Raw genomic sequence first — 20,491 nt, 5'->3', positions numbered from 1 at the left:
GAAAAGTACTCACTGTGTTTAAAGTTCTCAGTGAATACAAGGAATAAGAAATAATTCGTATTATCACATTCAGTTTTAGTTTTGGCTTTAATATGTGCATTTGGGCTTTAAGTAGAGTACCTTACAATTGTTTTTTTAAAAAAAGTCTTTTTAAAATACTAATGTATTCTCTCTCGCGCGCGCTCTCTCTCTCTCTCCAAATGTAAACAAGGATGTATACATACAATCTAGAAAATAAATCTTTTTGTTTTGTTTTGTTTTTCGAGATAAGATTTCTCTATGTAACAGCCCAGCTGTACTGGAACTCGCTTTGTAGATCAGGCTGGCCCCAAACTCACTGAGATTCATCTGCCTCTGCCTCCCAAGTGCTGGGATCAAAGGTGTGCGCCACCACCGCCCGGCTGAAACAAAACCTCAGAGTCCCCATTATCAGAGAAATTCCCATTGCTTTGTTACAAAAGAGGCAAACCCCTTTCCTATCTTCTAAAAACAACTAGCACCCCTCTAAATTCAGAACCCGTGAAAATATCCATTCTGAGAGCTGATCAGAAAGGATGATGGGGCTGGAGGCATCCCAGGTCCCTCCTATGAGTTAGGGGCTCCAATCTAGTCAAATCCTCTCGGACATGTCTGTGAGGAGCTGGTATGAATGCTCCAAGCATGTACTGGCGCACATACACACACACACACACACACACACACACACACACGGTACCCTCATGCCTGTCCCCTGCAGACACATGCCCAACTCCTCCAGAGAGCAAGCTTACCTACATACACAAAACACCCCACACCACCCAGAAGAAGAGCTGAGAAGAACCTTTCCCTCTGCCTGGGAGACTCCTGAGGCTGCTGACATCACAAAAGTGTCAACTGGCAACCTCATTGTCATGTGGCTCTCCCCTGGCTCCCCTTCACTTACAAAGGCAGGGAAAGGGTGAGACCTTTCAAAGTCGCCAAGTGGGCAAGCTTCCAACAGCACTCCGGACTGAGCAAGCGGCAGAGTCACCAAGCCGGCAGCAGGGCACTGGGCCTCGCGTTTCAACTTCTGTTCAGTTCTCCTGTAATGGAAAATTGCTTTGCACAAAGCTAGAGTGTTACAGTTTTTCCAGCACCCAGCCCCTGCCCTGCCCCACCCCTCGGCAGCCTTCAGATCAGGACAGCTTGTGCCCGCCCTCAGGAAGGTAGAAGGAGGGGAACGGTGGCTTCTTACTATGTCCCTTGCTTCAGGCGCTGGCCCCCAGTTGTTACTCTTTTCTCTAGGAATGGGGCTGGTATCAGGGTCCAACTGCCCAGTCAATTGTCTGTGTCAAGCCCAAGAAGTATCTTGCACAGGTATGCAGCTAATGGAATACCCACTGAACATTCCTCTCAACACCCGGAGGCTACTCCTGAGCAATAACAAAATCGCTAGCTTACCAGCTCTGCAGCTAGGATTCCTCAGTGACCTTGTTTACCTGGACTGCCAGAACAACCGGATTCGAGAGCTAATGGATTATACCTTCATCGGGGTCTTCAAACTCATCTACCTTGACCTCAGCTCCAACAACCTAACCTCCATCTCCCCTTTCAGCTTCTCGGTGCTCACCAACCTGGTGCGGCTGAACATTTCCAACAACCCTCACCTGTTGTCCCTTGACAAATACACCTTTGCCAACACCACCTCTCTGAGGTACCTGGACCTCAGGAACACCGGATTGCGGACCATTGATCATGAGGCCTTGCACCACCTGGTGGCACTCCAGACCCTGTATCTAAGTGGAAACCCCTGGAAGTGCAACTGTTCTTTCCTGAACTTCGCCATTTACTTATTAGTGTCCAAATTGGACCACCCAGGTGAGGGACTGATTGGGAGTGGGGAAGAGGATGTGATGGAATAGGAGGAGTTGGTTTCTGAAAAGGTAAGTCAAAAGCTGGGCAGAATGGGAGAGAAAGCTGGGTGAAAATAATCCAAAGCACTGTTGTTGTTTGACCTGGCCCCTCCTTGGGGGCTTCATAGAAAGGTTCTGGAATGAGAATTCAGAGTTCAAACGTGTCACCTACTATTGTCTGCCTTTAGAAAAATCTCATTTCTCTGCACCTCAGTTTCCCATCCATAAAACTGGTAGTAGTACATAATTTGCAGAATTGTAGCCAAATAAATGTGTGTGTAAATGATAAGTATTGTAGTTGTAAGGTAACGGATAATTCAGGGACACTGGGCTCCACTGGTACACTGTGTTAATCTGATTAATGCAGTGACTGAATTTTTCCACGGTCTAAAATAAATTCAGCCACTCAGAGGTAAGAGAGACTCCAACTGGACTGCGAGATGTGGAAGGCAAAGTTCCATAGGCAGAGGGGCACGGGAGCTAGAGGGACAGCAGAAGACAGGAGAGAAGGAAAGTCTGATTTGTTTTGAAATGCTGACCTCATTAGGAAGGAGAGAGGAGCGTGACTCAGAGGGCAGATCACAGCGCTCAGTGTCAAGCTGACTGAGGCTAGGGTTAGATCCTGACCCAGGAGAGTCCCAAGCTGGGTGCTACCACCCTGGGCACTGACCCAAGCCTCTCTACCATGGCTCTTTCAGTACCCCAATGCCTCACAGCTTCTTCCCAGGGGCTCTGCTATATCCTTCAACCTCAGGGAAGTCAGAGCTTGAGAGAAATGAAGCCCCTTACAGAAAGCCCTGAGCCACTGGTATTGTCCCCACTTGGCAACTCCTGGCCAAGAATGACAGTGCAAGAACTTGTGGGAAGAGGAACATGATGACCACAGGGAAAAATCTGCCCTCCGGACCTCCCAGTGGCCAGGTCTTAAAAAGCCTTCGGGGCAGAAAGCACGCTAGAGTGAAGCAAACCAGGATTCCCAGGTAGAATTTAAGAAGGCATCTGACTCCGCTGCCGGAGACTTGAGCTGGAATGGTTAGAATCAACAAGAAAAAACTGTAACTGTCAGAGCCTCCCCAGTAGCACTAAGACTGAAGGCAGGGGCGATGATACCATCTGGGCCGTCTTCCCTAAGAGTCAGAGAATGCCTTGTATCCATCCCTCTAATAGACAGCCAACCTCCGTGCATTAAATGTAGTTCCTACATGTGAGTGTTCCGGTCAGTTCATGTATGCCTTTTCCTGCCCAGCCCCAGATTTATCTCTGCAATGGGACAAGTTTTCATCATGTCTCATTTTCTTTGCTTGGATATTACACCAAAGCAAATCCCCACATACACATTTTTAGAGATCAAATGTGTTAATTAGCACTTGTTGATCACATATGTTACGGTCAGTCCCCCCATCGTGTCTCTTACCCCCTTCCATTCCTACTAATTGTCTTCTTTCCAGCTAGCCTCCCTTCTTTCATGTCCTGTGTGTGAGCACATATGTGTGTGTGAGAGAGAGAGCACATATGTGTGTGTGTGAGCACATACATGTGTGTGTGTGTGTGTGTGTGTGTGTGTGTGTGAGAGAGAGAGAGAGAGAGAGAGAGAGAGAGAGAGAGAGAGAGATGAGTTTAATTAGAGTCGTTCACATGAGCATAGCAAGGTATTTATAGGAATACAGGAACATGGGCAACTTATCATTGGCTACATCGCTGAAGAAAATGTCTTCGCCTTCCCTGGTAACCACTAACTGCTAAAAGCTCCTCAGGTAGGGGTAAGACCTTAGGAGCCCCACCCACCACAGAACGTTGACAGGCCCAACCTTGTGCAAGTCATGTATCTGTATGATCCAAGTATACAGGCAAATTTTCCTTGACTAGTGGGCCACCAGGTTGCCAGGGCAGCTTCCTACCCTAGCTGACTACAACGTGGCAATTCACCCTCTCTTCCAGCTCCCAGGCCTACCATGCAATTCACCAAGCTTCCACCCCTCTTGTAATACTCCTTAATCAAATTCCGCTTTTACAGTTATGTCTTCTCAGAATTTTCAGGCTGCCTCCTTTGGACTCCTTGACTCATTCAATTCAATCTGTAATTGAACAAGATTACAAAACAGGTCTGCTTCACTACATGTTTTCAAAGACAGCAGAAGGCAAATGTGTCTTGCCAAGCTCATAAATCCCTCATGGATAAAAGGCAGACACTGTTTTCCTCTACCAGCCATTGGGATCCACAACTGCGGATCTACTCATCCCTCTGCTGTCCAGAGGCCCAGAGCAGCCTTCCAGACCACTTCTAGGAGAAATACGGTCCCATTGTTCCTGCTCATTGCTGACATCTCTGCAACAGAGATGACCAATTTCTTGAGTTCTTTGTATATTTTGGAGATCAGCCCTCAGTCTAATATGGGGCTGGTTAAGATCTTTTCCCTGTTCTGTAGGCACCGTTTTGTCTTGTTGACCATGTCCTTTGCTTTATAGAAGCTTTTCAGTTTCAGAAGGTCCCATTTATTAATTGTTTCTCTCAGTGTCTGTGCTACTGGGGTTAAATATATAATAAAATATATATTTTATTTTCGAGACAGGAATTCTCCGTAGCTTTTTTTGGTTCCTGTCCTGGAACTAGCTCTTGTAGACCAGGCTGGCCTCGAACTCACAGAGATCCGCCTGCCTCTGCCTCCCGAGTGCTGGGATTAAAGGTGTGCGCCACCACCGCCCAGCTACTGGGGTTATATTTAGGAAGTGGTCTCCTGTGCCAGTGCATTCAAGTGTACTTCCCACTTTCTCTTCTATGAGGTTAAGTGTCATTGATTTTATGTTGAGGTCTTTAATCCATGTGAAGTTGAGTTTTATGCATGGCAATAGATATGGATCTAAAACATAAATTTTTTAAAAAGCAGTGAACTAACAGATTACCATGCTACCATTTAGTTCATCTGTTCATCCTTTCAAATGTATTTTGAGTGACTCCCATTACCGAACAATTGCCAATGAGTCTAACTAACCCCAGGCTCAGAGGGGCCATATGTGGAGACTCACGTGACCCTAGGAAACCAGCACCATAAATATGTGTCTCAAGGTCTGGGGCACAACAGACCTAAATAAATCTGGAGCCAGTATATGCCTGGACACACACTTAAACCAACCCTGGCTACAAGTGATGGGCAATCACCATGCAAGACAGCCGAGCCCAGTGTTGAGAGCTCAGGTTCGGAAGAGATATAGACTTGGATTATGACCCCAGCCTGATACTATCTATAAGATATCAGATAAGTCATTTAACCTCTCTGACCTTCAATTTATCACCTCATCTTTAAGGCATGGATAATAATAGCACCAGCCTACCTAAGGCTGTCATAATGATGAGATGAGAGCATTCAGGAACTGCTGTTAGCATTAAGCAAGACACTTCATAAACCTTCTGTAAACAGTTGTAGACATAAGAGAAATGCATAGGACTGTAGAGAATATGTCTGCCAAGTGGCGTGTTGAACAGGGTAGACTTCAGGAAGGTTCAACACACAAAATACTGTCCAGGAAACAGGACTATAGCAACACAGATTGGGTGTGCAAAGAATTTGGGAAAGTGATCATTAAATCCCAGAGTTGTGATGCATGAGGAAAGAGGCAAGGGGACTCCTGGAAGGAGTTGAATATTAGATAAATTGTGAACACAGACTCTCAGAAAGTCAAAGTGAAGATCAAAATCAAGACTTGGTTACCTATCAGTGAGTTATGAGACTCAGAGTAGACCAGTACCCAAGGTAGCTGTGCCTGCACTGAGTCTGGGTCTTAAAGCTCACCCTAGAGAAAATCCCACTTCCAGAGGCAGCTATAGATGGGCACAGCTTTCCAGTAGGCAAGAAAGTCAGCCCAACTGGGGGGGGGGCATAGCCTTGCAACTTGTAAGTGCTGAGCAAAGCCTCACTCCAATGCTCCCTCCCAACTGCTGCCTACTACTGAGCTGAAGTTAGATGAAGGATATTCACGCCCCCAATGCCATGACTTTGAAAAGGTCCCTGCAAGAATACTAACTTCCTGAGAATAATACAAGTATCCTTGCACTGTTATCAGCTCTCCTATAAGAGGAAGGGATAGACTATTGGGATCTCTAAGTAGTAAGATGAATTCTGCAGCAGTGGAAAGCCTTGAAGGATACAGAGGTGCTGAAAGAAAATGAAGGGGTCTTAAGAAAATATATGAGGATATGTCCTTCTCCTATATCACATCCTGGGCTCAGAGGACCCCCTGCAAAGGAGGCTGTGCAGGAAACTGGAATGTTCTGCTCACCTCAATTCATCATAATACTGCACAAAACAGGAATATTGAAACTTTCCCAAATTAGCAAGACACTTGGTACTATTATCAAAAGTATTACTCAAACAAAATCCTGCGACACTCTAACCAGACACATGAAAGCATTCAGCCTTACACAGTCTGCTTTGCAAATGCAGAGGACAGCAGAAATGGAAGCCTGTCCTGATATGCCAGTGGTCAGGTATCCTGCTGAGCCTTGGTGAGTACAGGGTTAAAAACAGATGCGTGCATTCCAGTTCCTTTTTAGCCCAGGTCAGCAAGTAGGTGAACTAATTCCTGGCTGCAGCTGTAATTTTCCAGTCATTAGGGCTATCTGAAGGTGAGAGTGGCAATTGAATTCTCTCCGGGATATTTGTTTGCCCTAGTGGGACAGGCTTGAATATTTCTAGGATGTTCTCCAAAACCTCACTCAGCTCTGAGCTCCTGGTCTCTATGTCTGTTTCCCCTTTGCCCCCAAAGTCTGGCCCAAAGCAGCCCAACGGGTGTTTCTGCAGCACTGGAAACACTTTATATGTGATATCCAATACAGGAGCCATTATCTGTACGTGGCTATCGAGCTCTTGAAATCTGAAGTACCATGGAACTGCATTTCTGATTGTTATTTCATGTCTGTTTGACAGCCAACCAGGACAGTGGCTCTCACAGCGCTGGGGAAGCTGAGGCTTTAGAATCCATAGTGTGTTAGGTTTGTGTTGGAGGAGCTTTTTGGTTGGTTGGTTTCTGTTTGTTTGGGGTTTTTGTTTTGTTTTGTTTTGCTGTGATAATATTTCTGAGAAGACAACCTAAAAGAGAAAAAAGTTGTTTGGGTTTATGTTTCAAAGATTTAAGTTCACAGTTGACTGGCTCCGTGGTTTTTAGGTTTATGGCAGAGAGATAAAGAAGGAAGGACCCACAACAAAGTGACCTGCTTCTTACAACGAGTCCCCACATTTTAATTTCTACTTCTTTCCAATAATGGCCTCAAATTAAGAATTCCTCAATGAGTTAACCCACGGATTAGGTCAGCGAACACATGATTCAGTCATGTCCCAAAGCCCCACAGCTGAACATTACATTGGTGATCAAGCTGTCAACATGAGATTGTAACCTATAGCCAGTATCCTCACAGGTAAGAGACCAGTGAGTCTGGCCCAGCATGGATGGATCTAGACATCCAGGTTCCAGGTTGCTCTCCATTTTTACAGCATCTTTTGTTATTGTGCACATCAACCTATTTGCCTCTAGAACATTTATTATATTCTTAACGTGTGCAAAATGTGTGAAGATTGTTGTGGCACAAAGAGGTCCTAATTCCTGCCTAGTAAGACCACCTAGGGACAGAAGAGACAGATGTAAAACAGAGTGGAAAGCCAGAGAGCTGCAGCAACCCCACTGGGTGACCTTAGGGGAACTACTCCCTCACCTTTCTTGTCTTTAAAGTGGGAGAAGAGAAATTGAAATTCTCTAAGACCCTTGCATCTGGCAGGCTTCGTACCTAAATAGAAAAACTAGACATTCGTGATAGAAGAGAGCAGTGCTCAACAGACAGGATCCCAGGCAAACAAGGGCATGCAGGGTCAAAGTGGAGATGGAGGTATTCCTAGGAAAGACGGCTACAACCGCAGTTAGCAAGGGAAATTAAGAAGCAGGAAGCCTCTAACGCTGGCATTCTTCTACTGCCAGTGTTAAGCTCCATCAGCTTGTCCTCTGCCACAAGAGAGCCAGTGCCCCAGTCTTTCTTCTCAGTCCTGACACACCCAAGCAGAGAACCTTAAACTCTAATGAGCACAAAAATCCCACACTCTGAGTTCTGAGTCATCCAACTGCCAATACAAGTGTCCTTAGGCCACTTCTCAGAGAGACTTTGTCAATATTCTGTGTTCTAGAGCTTCTGGGACTGTTCCAAGTAGAGAAGAAATTAATTCACACTGAGATGCTAATGGGTAATAATGTTTTGAAATGTTTCCCTCTCAGGCATTTGCAGCTTGACAGGAAACAATCAGAAATTAAGAATTCAAAAAGTGACTGGGGACCAGAATTAAGAATGGAGCAGTTTTAGGACAGAGGGTCCTTTGTGTCAACTCTTAAATTGCAGTCCTTAGCCAGTTCTAATGGAGCCCAGCGGTGGGGCCCAAAAGTCAAGGGGGAAGCTAGGCAAGGGTGCCACAGAGGTGGGTACACAAAGCAACTAAGGGACATCTGCGGGGAGCAGCTGGGTTGGGTCATGTGCTGCTTCTGGTCCTCATTTTGGAAGCATCTGAGCAGAGAACATCTTAGTTTCACTCTGAGGCTATTTCATCTGGTATCCAGGCAGCTGTAATGAGATAATGGGCCCCATTTCAACACACCAAATACGAAGTTACCCTTAGCTGTGTCAAAACTTAGATTTCCAGAATGAATTCAGGTCCTTCACCATTTCACTATAAATGTTAACCCAGCTCCAGGTTCCTCCACCAGAGACTGAAATTAAGACCAGAGGCAGATGTGGGAAGAAGAGTTGAGAGAAAAAGAGAACTAATTTCTATGCAGCAGATGGTTCAAACATTATCAATTGTTCTGCCAGCCTGGCTATCATGTATTATAAAATACTCCCTGGCCTTAATGCTAAATGATCATCTTTCTGAGAGCAGTAAAGGGGCAGGAAGGGAAGGGATTAAACCACCCCCTAAAAGAATGGCTAACTAGTGATTCTCATAGACTCCCTTACTCAACCCAAAGGGGATCCAAGAGAGTAAGTCTTTTAGTTGAAGTACCAGATTTTTCCATGTGGGTTCTCAAACCACCCAGCAGACTTAGGCTTCTGGAAAGCTTCAGTAAAAGGCTGACTAGAACAGCCGACCTGAGTCTCCTCATCTCTACAGATAAAGAGCACCTTATCCTGGAGGAATCCAGCATGATGGATACAACTAGAAAGTGAGATGAGAGTCTACCCTAATTGACCCTGGATAATTATCTGGGGACATGCTTGGGATCGTGTGAAGCCCTGAAGGGCAGGCAAGTCTGGAGACAGAGTTAGGAATTAAGCCCCTGTAGACATACAGGAGGCAGAGAACAGCCTATTAGCAGCAGTGGGAATGGAGCTGTAGAGACATAGGAAAGAATTTGGAAGGTAGAAACAATAGGGCTTAGGACTGAACTGGCCTTCTCGTGGTTCCTTGTACTTCCTCTCTGGCATAAGCATAGGTAATAAATTTGTATTAATTTAACTTCCTAATATACTGGGAGAACTATGCCAGTATTCCTGCACCTTTAGAAAATAGCACAAAGTCTGACAACGAGGAAATGCCCAATACATACTGCATCAAATGAATGAATGAAATTGGGAAAATTGGAGGAAGAAAAAAGTAAAGGATAACTCCTAAGGTTTAGTTAAGACAATTGTGGGAGATACACTGAGCTGCACACTTGCCCAGTCAATAAAATACCTGACATTTCCGACTTAGCATGAGAACGTGAGTATTGGCTCAGAGCTGGGAGGATTTAGTCCAGAATCAGCTGGCCTCATTGTCTTAGACCTGCGGTGAGACAGCACACCATGGCAGAAATGCAGTTCCTTTCAGGGCAGTGAGTATTTGGGGTCCAGAGAGCTGTGACCCAGGATCTGAAGGTGCCAACCTGGGACAGGCTCTCTAGTTCATTGCCTCATGCTCATGATGGTTAAATGTGTGAACTCACGGGAGTATAAGCAAAGGAAAAGCAAAAAGTATTAAGGGGAAGTGAGAAATTAACCAGACCAAAGGGAACTTCCAAAACTAAAGATTTATTGCAGAAGAAAGTGGTCAGGACAGCTTCCAGAGACAGTGGCGGAACCTGTGTGGGCAGCCACTAAGGTGCTTGTGTGTGTGTGGTGGGGGGATTGCAAGATGACAGAAACTGGACAAAGACTGGGGTGATTTCTGTTCAGACAGGTTAATTCTCTGAGCATATCAAAGCCAAGTCAATTGGGGGTAACACTGCATATCCTCATGGCCCAACCAGGGAGATAATTACATACTGGCCCCCCAGTTAGAGATAACTGAAGCCTCCCTCTGTACATCTCTGACCTCATCTTTTTAGATACTAATCTTGACTGTGTGTGAGATTTAGTGCCTGCTGGAGTTACCACGTTCTGACCTTGTAGGTGTTCCTGGTCTTAGACTCTTGATGGAGTCTAGTAGCTGTTAATTAGACTAGGTCCTCACATTTGTTTATCTAAGCAGCCAGTAGTTTTGCCATGATAGGCCTGGGTTGAATGAGATTTTTTTTCTCAGCCCAGTCAAGTAGTTTTTTTTTTTTTTTTTTTTTTTTTTTTTGCTTTTTCGAGACAGGGTTTCTCTGTGGCGGCTTTGGAGCCTGTCCTGGAACTAGCTCTGTAGACCAGGCTGGTCTCGAACTCACAGAGATCCGCCTGCCTCTGCCTCCCGAGTGCTGGGATTAAAGGAGTGCGCCACCATCGCCCGGCCAGTCAAGTAGTTTTTAAATGAAAGATACAGTGATTTCAAACCAGGCAGTTCTATCCATGCATTTATAATCCCAACACTCAGGCTACAGGTAGGGGCAAGAGGATCTTTGTGAGTTTGAAGCTAGTCTGGTCTGTATCAAGTTTTAGTCAATCAGGGCTACACAGTGAGACCCTGTCTCAAGAACAAAACAAACAGCAGGTGTTTCAGGAGTCAGTCTATTCCTTGGTAGTAGGACATTTGCTGAGTAGATGTGAGACCCTGAGTTTGATCCCCAATACCTTATAACAGCACCAGCATCCAAACTCCACCTTAGCTTTGCCTGCTTGAAGGCAACCCTTGACAGCCACTGAGATGTAGTCGGGGTCTCCTCTGCTCACCTCGCATCCAGCCCTTTTTCTAGGGACCAGTCTGGCACAGCTGGAGCCTGTTTAGAAGCCATGTGTACTTATCATTTAGTCTATTACAATCAACAGCAACAGAAGGGGGACTGTGGGAAAGGCCAACAATGCCTGTGCATGTTTGGGGGAAAGGGGCTCTGTGGGAGTCAGGGCCAGCTGGAGCCCGCTGAAACTAACTTCATCTTCCCAGAGCCCTGTCCGTCCTCTTTTCTGGTCAGCTTAGGTATCTCAAGCCCTGTCACAAGTCCTGTTATTTCCCATTCCTGGTGCTCCCAGTGCTCTTGAAGAAGGATGCTAAGAAGGCTAAGGATAACCAGCCCAACTTTTGAGTCTCCTGAGCAACAGATTCCTGTGAGACGATGAGCGTTAGTAAATTCAGACTAGAGAACACGCCATTAAATACACATATGGAGAATCACAGTCTCTGGTATCATCAAACTCAAGCAAAATGAGAACAGCAAAGGGAAGACGGTTTAGAATAAAGGACTCCAAGGGCCAAGCACAGAAGCTCTGGTAGCTGTTTCAGATCAGGAGGTCTCCAGTTGGTGGCTTCTGAGCTGAATGAGGTGAGGGTCAAGCCATGGAGAACGGAAGCGAGGTAAGGAGAGTCTTTCTAGACAAGGGACGAGCGAAGGTAAAGACCCTAAGAGCATGGGTGGAGTAGAGGGAAGCAGGGGAAAGGAAAGGGCTGAGACAGAAACAGCTAGTCAGAAGACAGACCACACGGCAAACAAGCCATGGAAGTGCCGGGTTGTATTCTAATATGACAAGGAGGCCTGGAAGGGTTTTTGGCAGAGTAGTAACATGCTTTGTGATTGACGGTTGGCTCCTGCTGCTGTATGGAGAAGAGGTTGTCAGAAAAGGGGGGTAAGTGAGGGAGGATGGTGACTCAGACCAGGGTAACACTGCACGTGGTAAGAACACTAAGAATTGAGGCACAAAATAGTGAAGGCGGCACCCACAGTGTTTGCTTATGCCTTGAATATGGGATGTGAGCAAGGAGAGGTCTTTGTTTCTTCCTGGTCCGCTGGAGAGTAGCAATGCCTTCACTCCTGAAACTTTATCAACTGCTTGTTTCCATGAGGGTACACCACAGGTTTGCCCACAGGCCAATCTGGTCTGGTCATTCTCTAAATTGAGGTTCCATTTTCCAAAATGATACTAGCTGTGTCAAGTTGACATAAAACTAGCCAGCACAGAGTAATTGAATGACAGAAAAGACTATGAAAACAAACAGGTTGTAGTTTGGTGAGCCCCGACTTAGGACATCACAGGAAGGTCACTGGGTGTTGAAGAAACAGAGATCCTGGTTGGCAAAAGAACCCACGTCAGAAGTAAAAAGATTCATAAAGCCATGGTAAAGGCCTTGCCTGCCCACCAGCTTTAGTGTTGGACTGCTAAATTCCAAACCTGCCTGGAATACAGACAGAATGAGTTCACAGACTGGGAAACCTAATGAGACTCCATTTCAAACCATTTTAAAGAGGCTAGGAATCTCACTCAGTGATAAATGTTACCTACTATGCACTAGTCCCTACACTGAATCCTAAGTACAGCAGGGAAGAAAGGAAAGAACCTGGAAGGAAGGAAAAGAAATGGAAAAAAGAAATAAAAATTGGTGTTTCGGGAGGTCACTGAAGGGATGTCCTCCAATTCCATCCTCTCCTTGTACCTCCTTGAGGCTCACTCCCACCAAAGCCCAGAGAGTTCGCTGAGCACACAATAGGATGTAACCTGCATGGGGTCTGCTTGATTCTGTACCAAATACCTGGACATCCGGAGCATGGCCCTTGCCCAGAACGATGATCTTTTCTGCAGGCCAAAGAAAGATTCCTCTGAGAAGGAGCCCAAGTTCAAAGGGAGGCTTCATAGCCTTTTACAGCTCATATGTGGTTCTGAAACACAGACTCCCTGGTGTCTGCACACACCTGGTTCTGGAAGACATGTTTACTGCCTGTGAGTAAGACGCTCTGTGCAGAAATAAACAAGGTGATAGTTTATGTTTCCTTTGGAACTATTCTCAAGTAGTTAAACATTAATACCATCTGTAATTGTCCTTGGAGTTTTAACTGGGGCAGATGCTCTGGGCCCACTGGAGTAATTGAAAGAAGGGCTATTGGTCCTAGATACACATCCATAATGAGAAAGGAGCCCCTTGGAGCTGGTCAGAGGATAGCAGGTGGCAGCCCTATGTAAGAGGGAAGGACAGACTATAGTTTACTCGTTCCCTAGCCTGGGAATATTTAAATCAACCCTCCTAGCTGGTTTACAGTAGGTTTTACAGCTAAATTTTATAAATGCTTCATGTGACACCTGGCACACATCAAATATCCCACCACCAGTACACAGGTATATAATCTCTGAAGCCGCCAAATCAGACTAGAAAAATAATAGATTACCAACAAGCTAAGAAAGTAGATTTAAATAATAAACAAGAAGGCAAAAAAGTAAAGAAATGGGACATAAGTGAAATAAATGGAAAACAAGTAAGTACTAGATACAAAATGTCAATGGACTGACAGAAAGTTTTCCTAGCTTGGGAGGAGGGAAAATCCCAGCTGTAAGTTGCTCACAAAAACGTACTTTAAATATAGGAAAACTGAAACACTAAGAGAATGGAAAAGATAAGCAATGCGAGCACTAGCCGAAAGGAAGTCAGTCCAGCCACACTAAGGGGAAGGCACCCTTTACAACAAGAATCTTTCCTGACATTGAGAGCTATTATTCAATAACCGAAAAGCACAGATATAGCTTTCTATGCATCTTTTTAACATAGGTTAAAATAGGACAGAACTAAAAGGAACACTGACTGTTAGGTGAGGGTTTGGAGCTAGAATGTGTCCATAAAAGGTAAAATTCCTTCTCACAGGAACAAATAGACAACCGACAAGAACTCAGGGACAATCGATAATTATAGATTAAGAAGTAAGCAGGGGAGACTGGGGAGATGAGCCGGTGGGTAAAGTCCTTACAGCTCAGGCATGAGGAGGACCTGAGACTAGATCCCCAGCAGCCATGATGAAAGTCAGACATGGCCACACATTTCTATAACCCAGTACTGGAGGGGTGCAGACAAGCGAATTCCCGAGGCTTGTTGGCAGACCAGACCAGCCACAACAGAGAGCTCCAGGTTCAGTGAGAGACTGTCTCAAATGAATAAGAGAGAGACTAACAGAAGATGTCAACCTCTAGCCTTCACACACACACACACACACACACACACATACACACACACACACACACACACGTATACAAAGATAAAACTTAAATTTAAAAGTCAGCAAGGTGCATATCTCTATAATACCACAATCTAAGGGATGTTAATCTAAGGGACGTTAAACAGAACAATATACTAAATAAAGATAAATGTATTTTTCAGAACAAAGAAAATTTACTAAAATTGGCCTGATGCTATGCCATAATGCAAATTATCGAAAAATTTCTAAGGATTTTCAAAATGACAGAACATGTTTCTACCAACAGTATATTTAAACCAGAATCCAATTGTCTTTAAGAATTTAACTAGGATCCAATTATCTTTACAAATTACTAAAAAAAATTCTCCAAATACTTACAAATAGCAGTGAATAATAGCTCTTATTAATAAAAATAAAGATCAGATATATTTTACATATCCAAGAGCTAGAACTCCCTCTGGTAGTTAGAAAAAGCAGTCATGTAAATAAGCATCACACACAGGGAAGACTTGGCATGTGCTTTCTAATGATACCAGGCCAGGCTGTAGACGACCAACTGCATGTCCCATGACCTGGAGGACGGATGTCGGGGGAAGGTCTTGTAGGAATAGAGAAGCTTTAAGGTTAGTTCTCACAGAGTGAGAAGAGTTTGATCAGGCAAAGACTGAAGAAAGAGGCTGTCAATGCCATGAGCTGTAGGACACAGCCGGCTACAGATGAGGGCCAGGGCACGATGCGATCAAAACTTAAGATGCTTAGACTGGTGAAAAAGTGGGCTACAAGGAGCGCAGCAAGGGAGGAAGGGCAAAGTGGGCAGCCGCTGAGACAGGACAGGTGCTGCGGGTGTTATTCGGAGGCCCACAAGGGGATCAATCATATCAGTCTAGACAAAGCTAAACCTGGGGGAAGCAGCTTAGCATTTGTGGGTGACATGGACCATAGCTGGTACCCTTGGAAGCGCGGAGCAGAGAGACAGAGAGCTCAACCTTGACAGTGATGTGATGGGGGAAGGGGAGAGAAGGGAACTGTAGAAAAAAAAAAAAACGCAGCCTCCCTCCTAACAGAGCCACCCACACCCCTCACTGGCACAGCAGCCTAACAATGCATTAAAATCACTGCCTAATTGCTCCTTTCAAAGTTAATGCTCTGAAATGGGGAAGTGTGTGTTTAATGTTTAGTCTCATCTCTGCCGCCCAAGCCCCAATTTGAAAGCCAAATCTTTTTAAAAATAGAATGAGATAAACCCCTAGACACAGCTCCGACCCTCAGAATCCCACGTTTTCCTTTTTCAAATCTGTCTTTCTCTGGCAGTTTGAACAGGTGACCTGGGAATCCTGTCTGGATGGAACCCTGGAAGTTTCAGCAGCTATGTTTCTCCCAACTCCATTCTTGAACTCTCAGACAGAGCCCAGGAAGTCTTCTCGTCCACAGACCCTTTTCTCTCCACATAAACACCATCAATCAGAGCAGGGTAGCCCACGGTAAATTGCCACACTCAGTGTAGAGGGAAATGGCTTCGTCTCCTGTTCTTGGTGATCACTGCAAGCAATGAATGTGCCACAGTCTTGTGCCCCAGGTTTACAGCCTCCTCCAACAGCTCATCTGCGTCCAGTTGTAACTCTCCTACCAGACCGCTGGGAAAGGGGCAGGAACGGAATCCCTCCCACTGTTCTCTCCAGACACCCACACCCCCGTGCGTCCTTCCAGCCTCCTCCTCTATGATTCTCCTATCTCTAGCTTCTGTTGGGATTTCCCAGCAAACCCACTTCCCTAACTTCCTTGTCACCAAGGACATTGATGCCACCACATAGTTGCACAGTTCCTACTCTAAAGTTAGAAGAGTCTTCTCTGTAATGTCTTCCGGTTCTAGTCCCCATGTCTCTACAGGCCCTGGCCACAGCTCAGTCCTGGCTTTCTGTTAGCTAGAGCCTTTGAGTTACCTAGAACCACAAATCATGGAACTCCCTACGTCTCCATTTCCTTGTTTATAAAACAAAGATGAAAATATTATAAACAGCAAGATGGTTATAAGCATTACATGAGATAAAATGTATAGGTCAGCCGACACTGAAAGCTTAGACAATAGCAGTTATGGTTATGATTGATTGTGGTCATGGCAAACCCTGGTCTTGACTCTAGACTGGAGCTTTTCTATTCATCACAAATATGCTGGGCATGTTTACCTGGGTACCTCAACATACACCTCAGCATCAGCAAGACAGAGTACCCAGAGCTAGAAAAACAGAGCTGAGGACAGTGTTCCAAGTACTGTGCACACTTGGCACAGCAGCCTGTCTTCTCAGTCATGCCTGTCAACCCTGCTAACTACCCTGAGAATACACATCACGGTCTGTGCCTGTGAGATGGGAAAGTAGGGCCGAGAGAGGAAGTGAGTTATACTGCCAAAATCCACATGACTGGTAAGTGACGCTTTGGATTGGATCCTGTAGGTAGCTCAAGAAGCCTCTTTTCCTGCTCTATACTAAAGTATGTGTTACTAGATATAGGGAGGCTCTTAGAGAAGCATCCATGGAGCTGCATCAGCTGCTAAAAGTGACTGAGGCTTCAAGTCATTCATGCAACCAACTGGTGAGTGTCAATAGCATTGCTAAGGACTTGAACTGCTTTGCCTACTGGCAAAGTCTTCACACTGAGCTCCCCAGACTCACATACAAAAAACACACCAGAGACTTTCCCAGGGATCTTGTCCTTCCCTAAAGTTGAGGTAAATGGTTTCTGATTCTCTCGGGCAATATTAATGGTCTCTGTCAATTGGCTTTTCATGAATGTCACAATATACCTGAGAGAAACAATTTTAAAGGAATGGAGATTTACTTTGACTCATTATTTCAAAGCCTTTGGCCTACAATGGCTTGATCCCATTGCTGTGAGCCTGGGTTCAAGCAGAGCATTAAGGCAGAGATCACAGAGTGGAACCAAGTTAGCTACTCACCCACAGTAGCCAGGGAGCAGACAGTGAGCATGGGTCCAGGGGAAAGACACAACCTTCAAGTCACTTCTCTAAGACCCACCTCCTCCAACTAAGCCCCCTCCACTAAGAGCCCATTGCTGTGAAGTCATTGATGGACTAATGAGTCCTTTCACAAGGTTAGCCCCTCACTGGCCAGTCACTCAATAGCACCAGCAGCTGAGAACTAAGGTTTCCAAATATACGTCTTTTAGGCAGACAAGTAGCGTTCAAACCATAAAGTAGCCCCTGAGCGGGCTCAGGCTCCAGTACAGAGAAGGGGACCAGGAGATGGATGAAGGTAGGTTGAAAAAGAGAAAGGAGAAAGCTGGCTAACCTTAGTGCAAAAGTTCCAACACTCCATGTTTAAGTTTCCAGCCCTCTGTTGGGGTCTCTCCTTCCGTTAGAGAGGGTCTTAAGCAAAGGGCATTATCATGGTCTGCATGTAGCTAAGCCTAGGGGTGAGACATAGTCCTGGGCACAGCACTTTTCAAACTTCTGTATGCCACCAAACACCCTGGGATTCTTGTTGAGAAGCAGGTAACTCAGATAGGCTGGTGTGGGCCTGGGCGTCTGCACTTCTAACAAGGTTGAGGCAACACCAGTGCTGTTGGCCCACACGCCACACTTTGAGCCGTGAGCTCCAAACACCCTTACCCTTTGGCTTAGGACGATGGGAAGCCTGCTGTGTCAGCACCCTGCCTGCTGTGTTTCTCTTCATAGATGGCCAGAACGCCACGTGCACGGAGCCCACTGAGCTGTCGGGGTGGCCCATCACACGGGTGGGGAATCCTCTCCAGTACATGTGCATCACACACCTGGACCACCAAGACTACATCTTCCTATTGCTCATCGGCTTCTGCATCTTCGCTGCCGGCACCGTGGCTGCCTGGCTCACAGGTGTGTGTGCTGTGCTATACCAGAACGCCCATCGAAAGTCGAGTGGCGATGACACCGAAGATGAGTCGGGGAATCGGGTCACCGACCAGATTTTTCGAAGCAACTCTTACTTCGGCCAGAGTCGATTCCCTCAGCTGACCTAGCTGTCAGACAGTACTACCAATTGTGCCTTTCCTGGTCTGGTTCCCTGCTTTCTCTCTCGCCCTCCCATCTTACCACCACTGTCTTAGACATTGAAGACTCCCAGTAAAATAAAAATATATTTATTGGGTGGTCATTTCTGAGGCTGGTCCCTTCCTGCTCCACCAGCCCACACCTACTTCCTTGAGCTCAGCAGACAAACAAAGTCCAGAAAAGTTGTTGGATTCATCTAAATGCCAAGGAAGTCCACCCTAAAAGCAAGTAGACTTATATTTAATTACTATGTCTCAAAAGTATATGCCAGAGGGAGTTGAAAAATCTAAGGTAAAATCTTTCTCAAAGCGCAAACAATCTGCAGGGAAGTCAAAAGTACTGTATGGCCATGAGTTATCTTCACATAGCATCTCATAATTATCTCAATGATCAGATATTAGTATAGCCTACCAGTGGGAACCTGACCACTGTCCACAAACACTTAACAATATAAGCACAGGTTTATCGTCTAATATAGTTAGCTATAATTACATGTTACAATGCCTTGGCTAAACAGAGGTGTGAGAGACACCGGGTATCACTAGCAACAGAATCCTTAACAAATGCCTAGCACTTAACCAGCTCTGTACACAATTTCACCTACTAGGTCAAGCGGTTAATGTGACCCTTGTATTTCTAAGGTGCTCGGCCACACAGTAACAAACTCTAGTTTGCAGGAGTGTGGTAAGAAGCAGAGCGAGTGTTAAACTGTTGGCTGCCTGACACCAAAACTGATGCCCTGTGCCTCTGTGCTCCATGAGCTGCCGTCCTCCCTGAAGTGCTCGGCAGAGCAGAGCACACAGGTGTGGTCCCTCTGTCAGGGCTGCACACTCAGTGGAGTGCACACAGGTGTGGTCCCTCTGTCAGGGCTGCACACTCAGTGGAGTGCACACAGGTGTGGTCCCTCTGTCAGGGCTGCACACTCAGTGGAGTGCACACAGGTGTGGTCCCTCTGTCAGGGCTGCACACTCAGTGGAGTGCACACAGGTGTGGTCCCTCTGTCAGGGCTGCACACTCAGCAGTGGAGTGCACACAGGTGTGGTCCCTCTGTCAGGGCTGCACACTCAGTGGAGTGCACACAGGTGTGGTCCCTCTCTCAGGGCTGCACACTCAGCAGTGGAGTGCACACAGGTGTGGTCCCTCTCAGGGCTGCACACTCAGTGGAGTGCACACAGGTGTGGTCCCTCTCAGGGCTGCACACTCAGTGAAGTGCACACAGGTGTGGTCCCTCTGTCAGGGCTGCACACTCAGTGGAGTGCACACAGGTGTGGTCCCTCTGTCAAGGCTGCACACTCAGTGGAGTGCACACAGGTGTGGTCCCTCTGTCAGGGCTGCACACTCAGTGGAGTGCACACAGGTGTGGTCCCTCTCAGGGCTGCACACTCAGCAGTGGAGTGCACACGGCTGTGTTCCCGCTCTTAGTACTGTACTCTTGAAAGGAGAAGAAGAGAAGGGGCAGCTCAGTGCAGGCCTGAAGACACACTCCAGGTTTCTTTATGCTTGCTACCCAGATCAAACCAAACTCCTGGCGATGGTGCAGATGATAATCCCCGTCCATGAAGGCAGCTGTCCCTAAACTCCCACTAGGCCGAGTCTTACCTGGAAATCTCTGATTATCACTTTCCTCCAGTTTGTCTAGGGCAATGATTCAGAGCATAAGCCTTGAATGAGAAGCTGAGATCCACTCGCTGTCCAGTTTTGTATTTAGTTGCTATGTAAATTCAGGCTTCCCGCTCATAAGAATGATCTGAAGTGCAGAGACCATCTTCTTTCATGATCCTCTCTTCTCTACGATGGTACCCCCTACACAGCAGGGGCTCAGTGTCAGCCATTGCATTCCAGCAATGAGCTGTGTGGTCCTCAAGTGAGGGGTGACCATGGATGAGTCATCTCGCTTCTGTATGGTGCCTGTTTCTTCCTCTGTACATGACATGAATCACAGTTTATGTCATCCAGGGAAATTGTGAAAATAAAATGAATGTCAATCATAAAAATCTATTTGTGTTGTGGAATAACTTCAGACTTACAGACAACTTGCAATGAAAGTCTCCATGTACCTTATCCAGCTTCTGCTAAAGTCACCTCATATTACAATGGTATATTTGTCAAAACTAACAAGAATATTGGAATATCACTCTTTTGTTTTGTTTTGCCTTGTTTTTTTTTTGAGATAAGGTTTCTGTGTGTGGTTCTGACTGTTCTGGAACTTGCTCTGTAGACCAGACATGCCTTGAACTCACAGAGATCCACCTGCCTCTGC

The 20,491-nt window shown here is 46.0% G+C and overlaps 1 protein-coding gene across 1 annotated transcript; it reads left to right on the top strand.

Moving 5' to 3' along the window:
- Window positions 1-1,163: 1,163 nt before the first annotated feature.
- Window positions 1,164-20,216, top strand: Lrrc52 (leucine rich repeat containing 52). The gene is made up of 2 exons (XM_075988514.1): window positions 1,164-1,836; window positions 17,881-20,216. Exons 1-2 carry the CDS (start codon window positions 1,215-1,217, stop codon window positions 18,198-18,200), a joined length of 942 nt encoding a protein of 313 aa, XP_075844629.1. The 5' UTR covers window positions 1,164-1,214; the 3' UTR covers window positions 18,201-20,216.
- Window positions 20,217-20,491: the final 275 nt, after the last annotated feature.

Source organism: Microtus pennsylvanicus, chromosome 10 (genome assembly GCF_037038515.1).
Source record: "Microtus pennsylvanicus isolate mMicPen1 chromosome 10, mMicPen1.hap1, whole genome shotgun sequence".
Lineage (NCBI taxonomy): Eukaryota > Metazoa > Chordata > Mammalia > Rodentia > Cricetidae > Microtus > Microtus pennsylvanicus.
The sequence above is the reverse complement of the archived record's forward strand: the minus strand, read 5'-3'. Positions and strand labels throughout refer to the sequence as shown.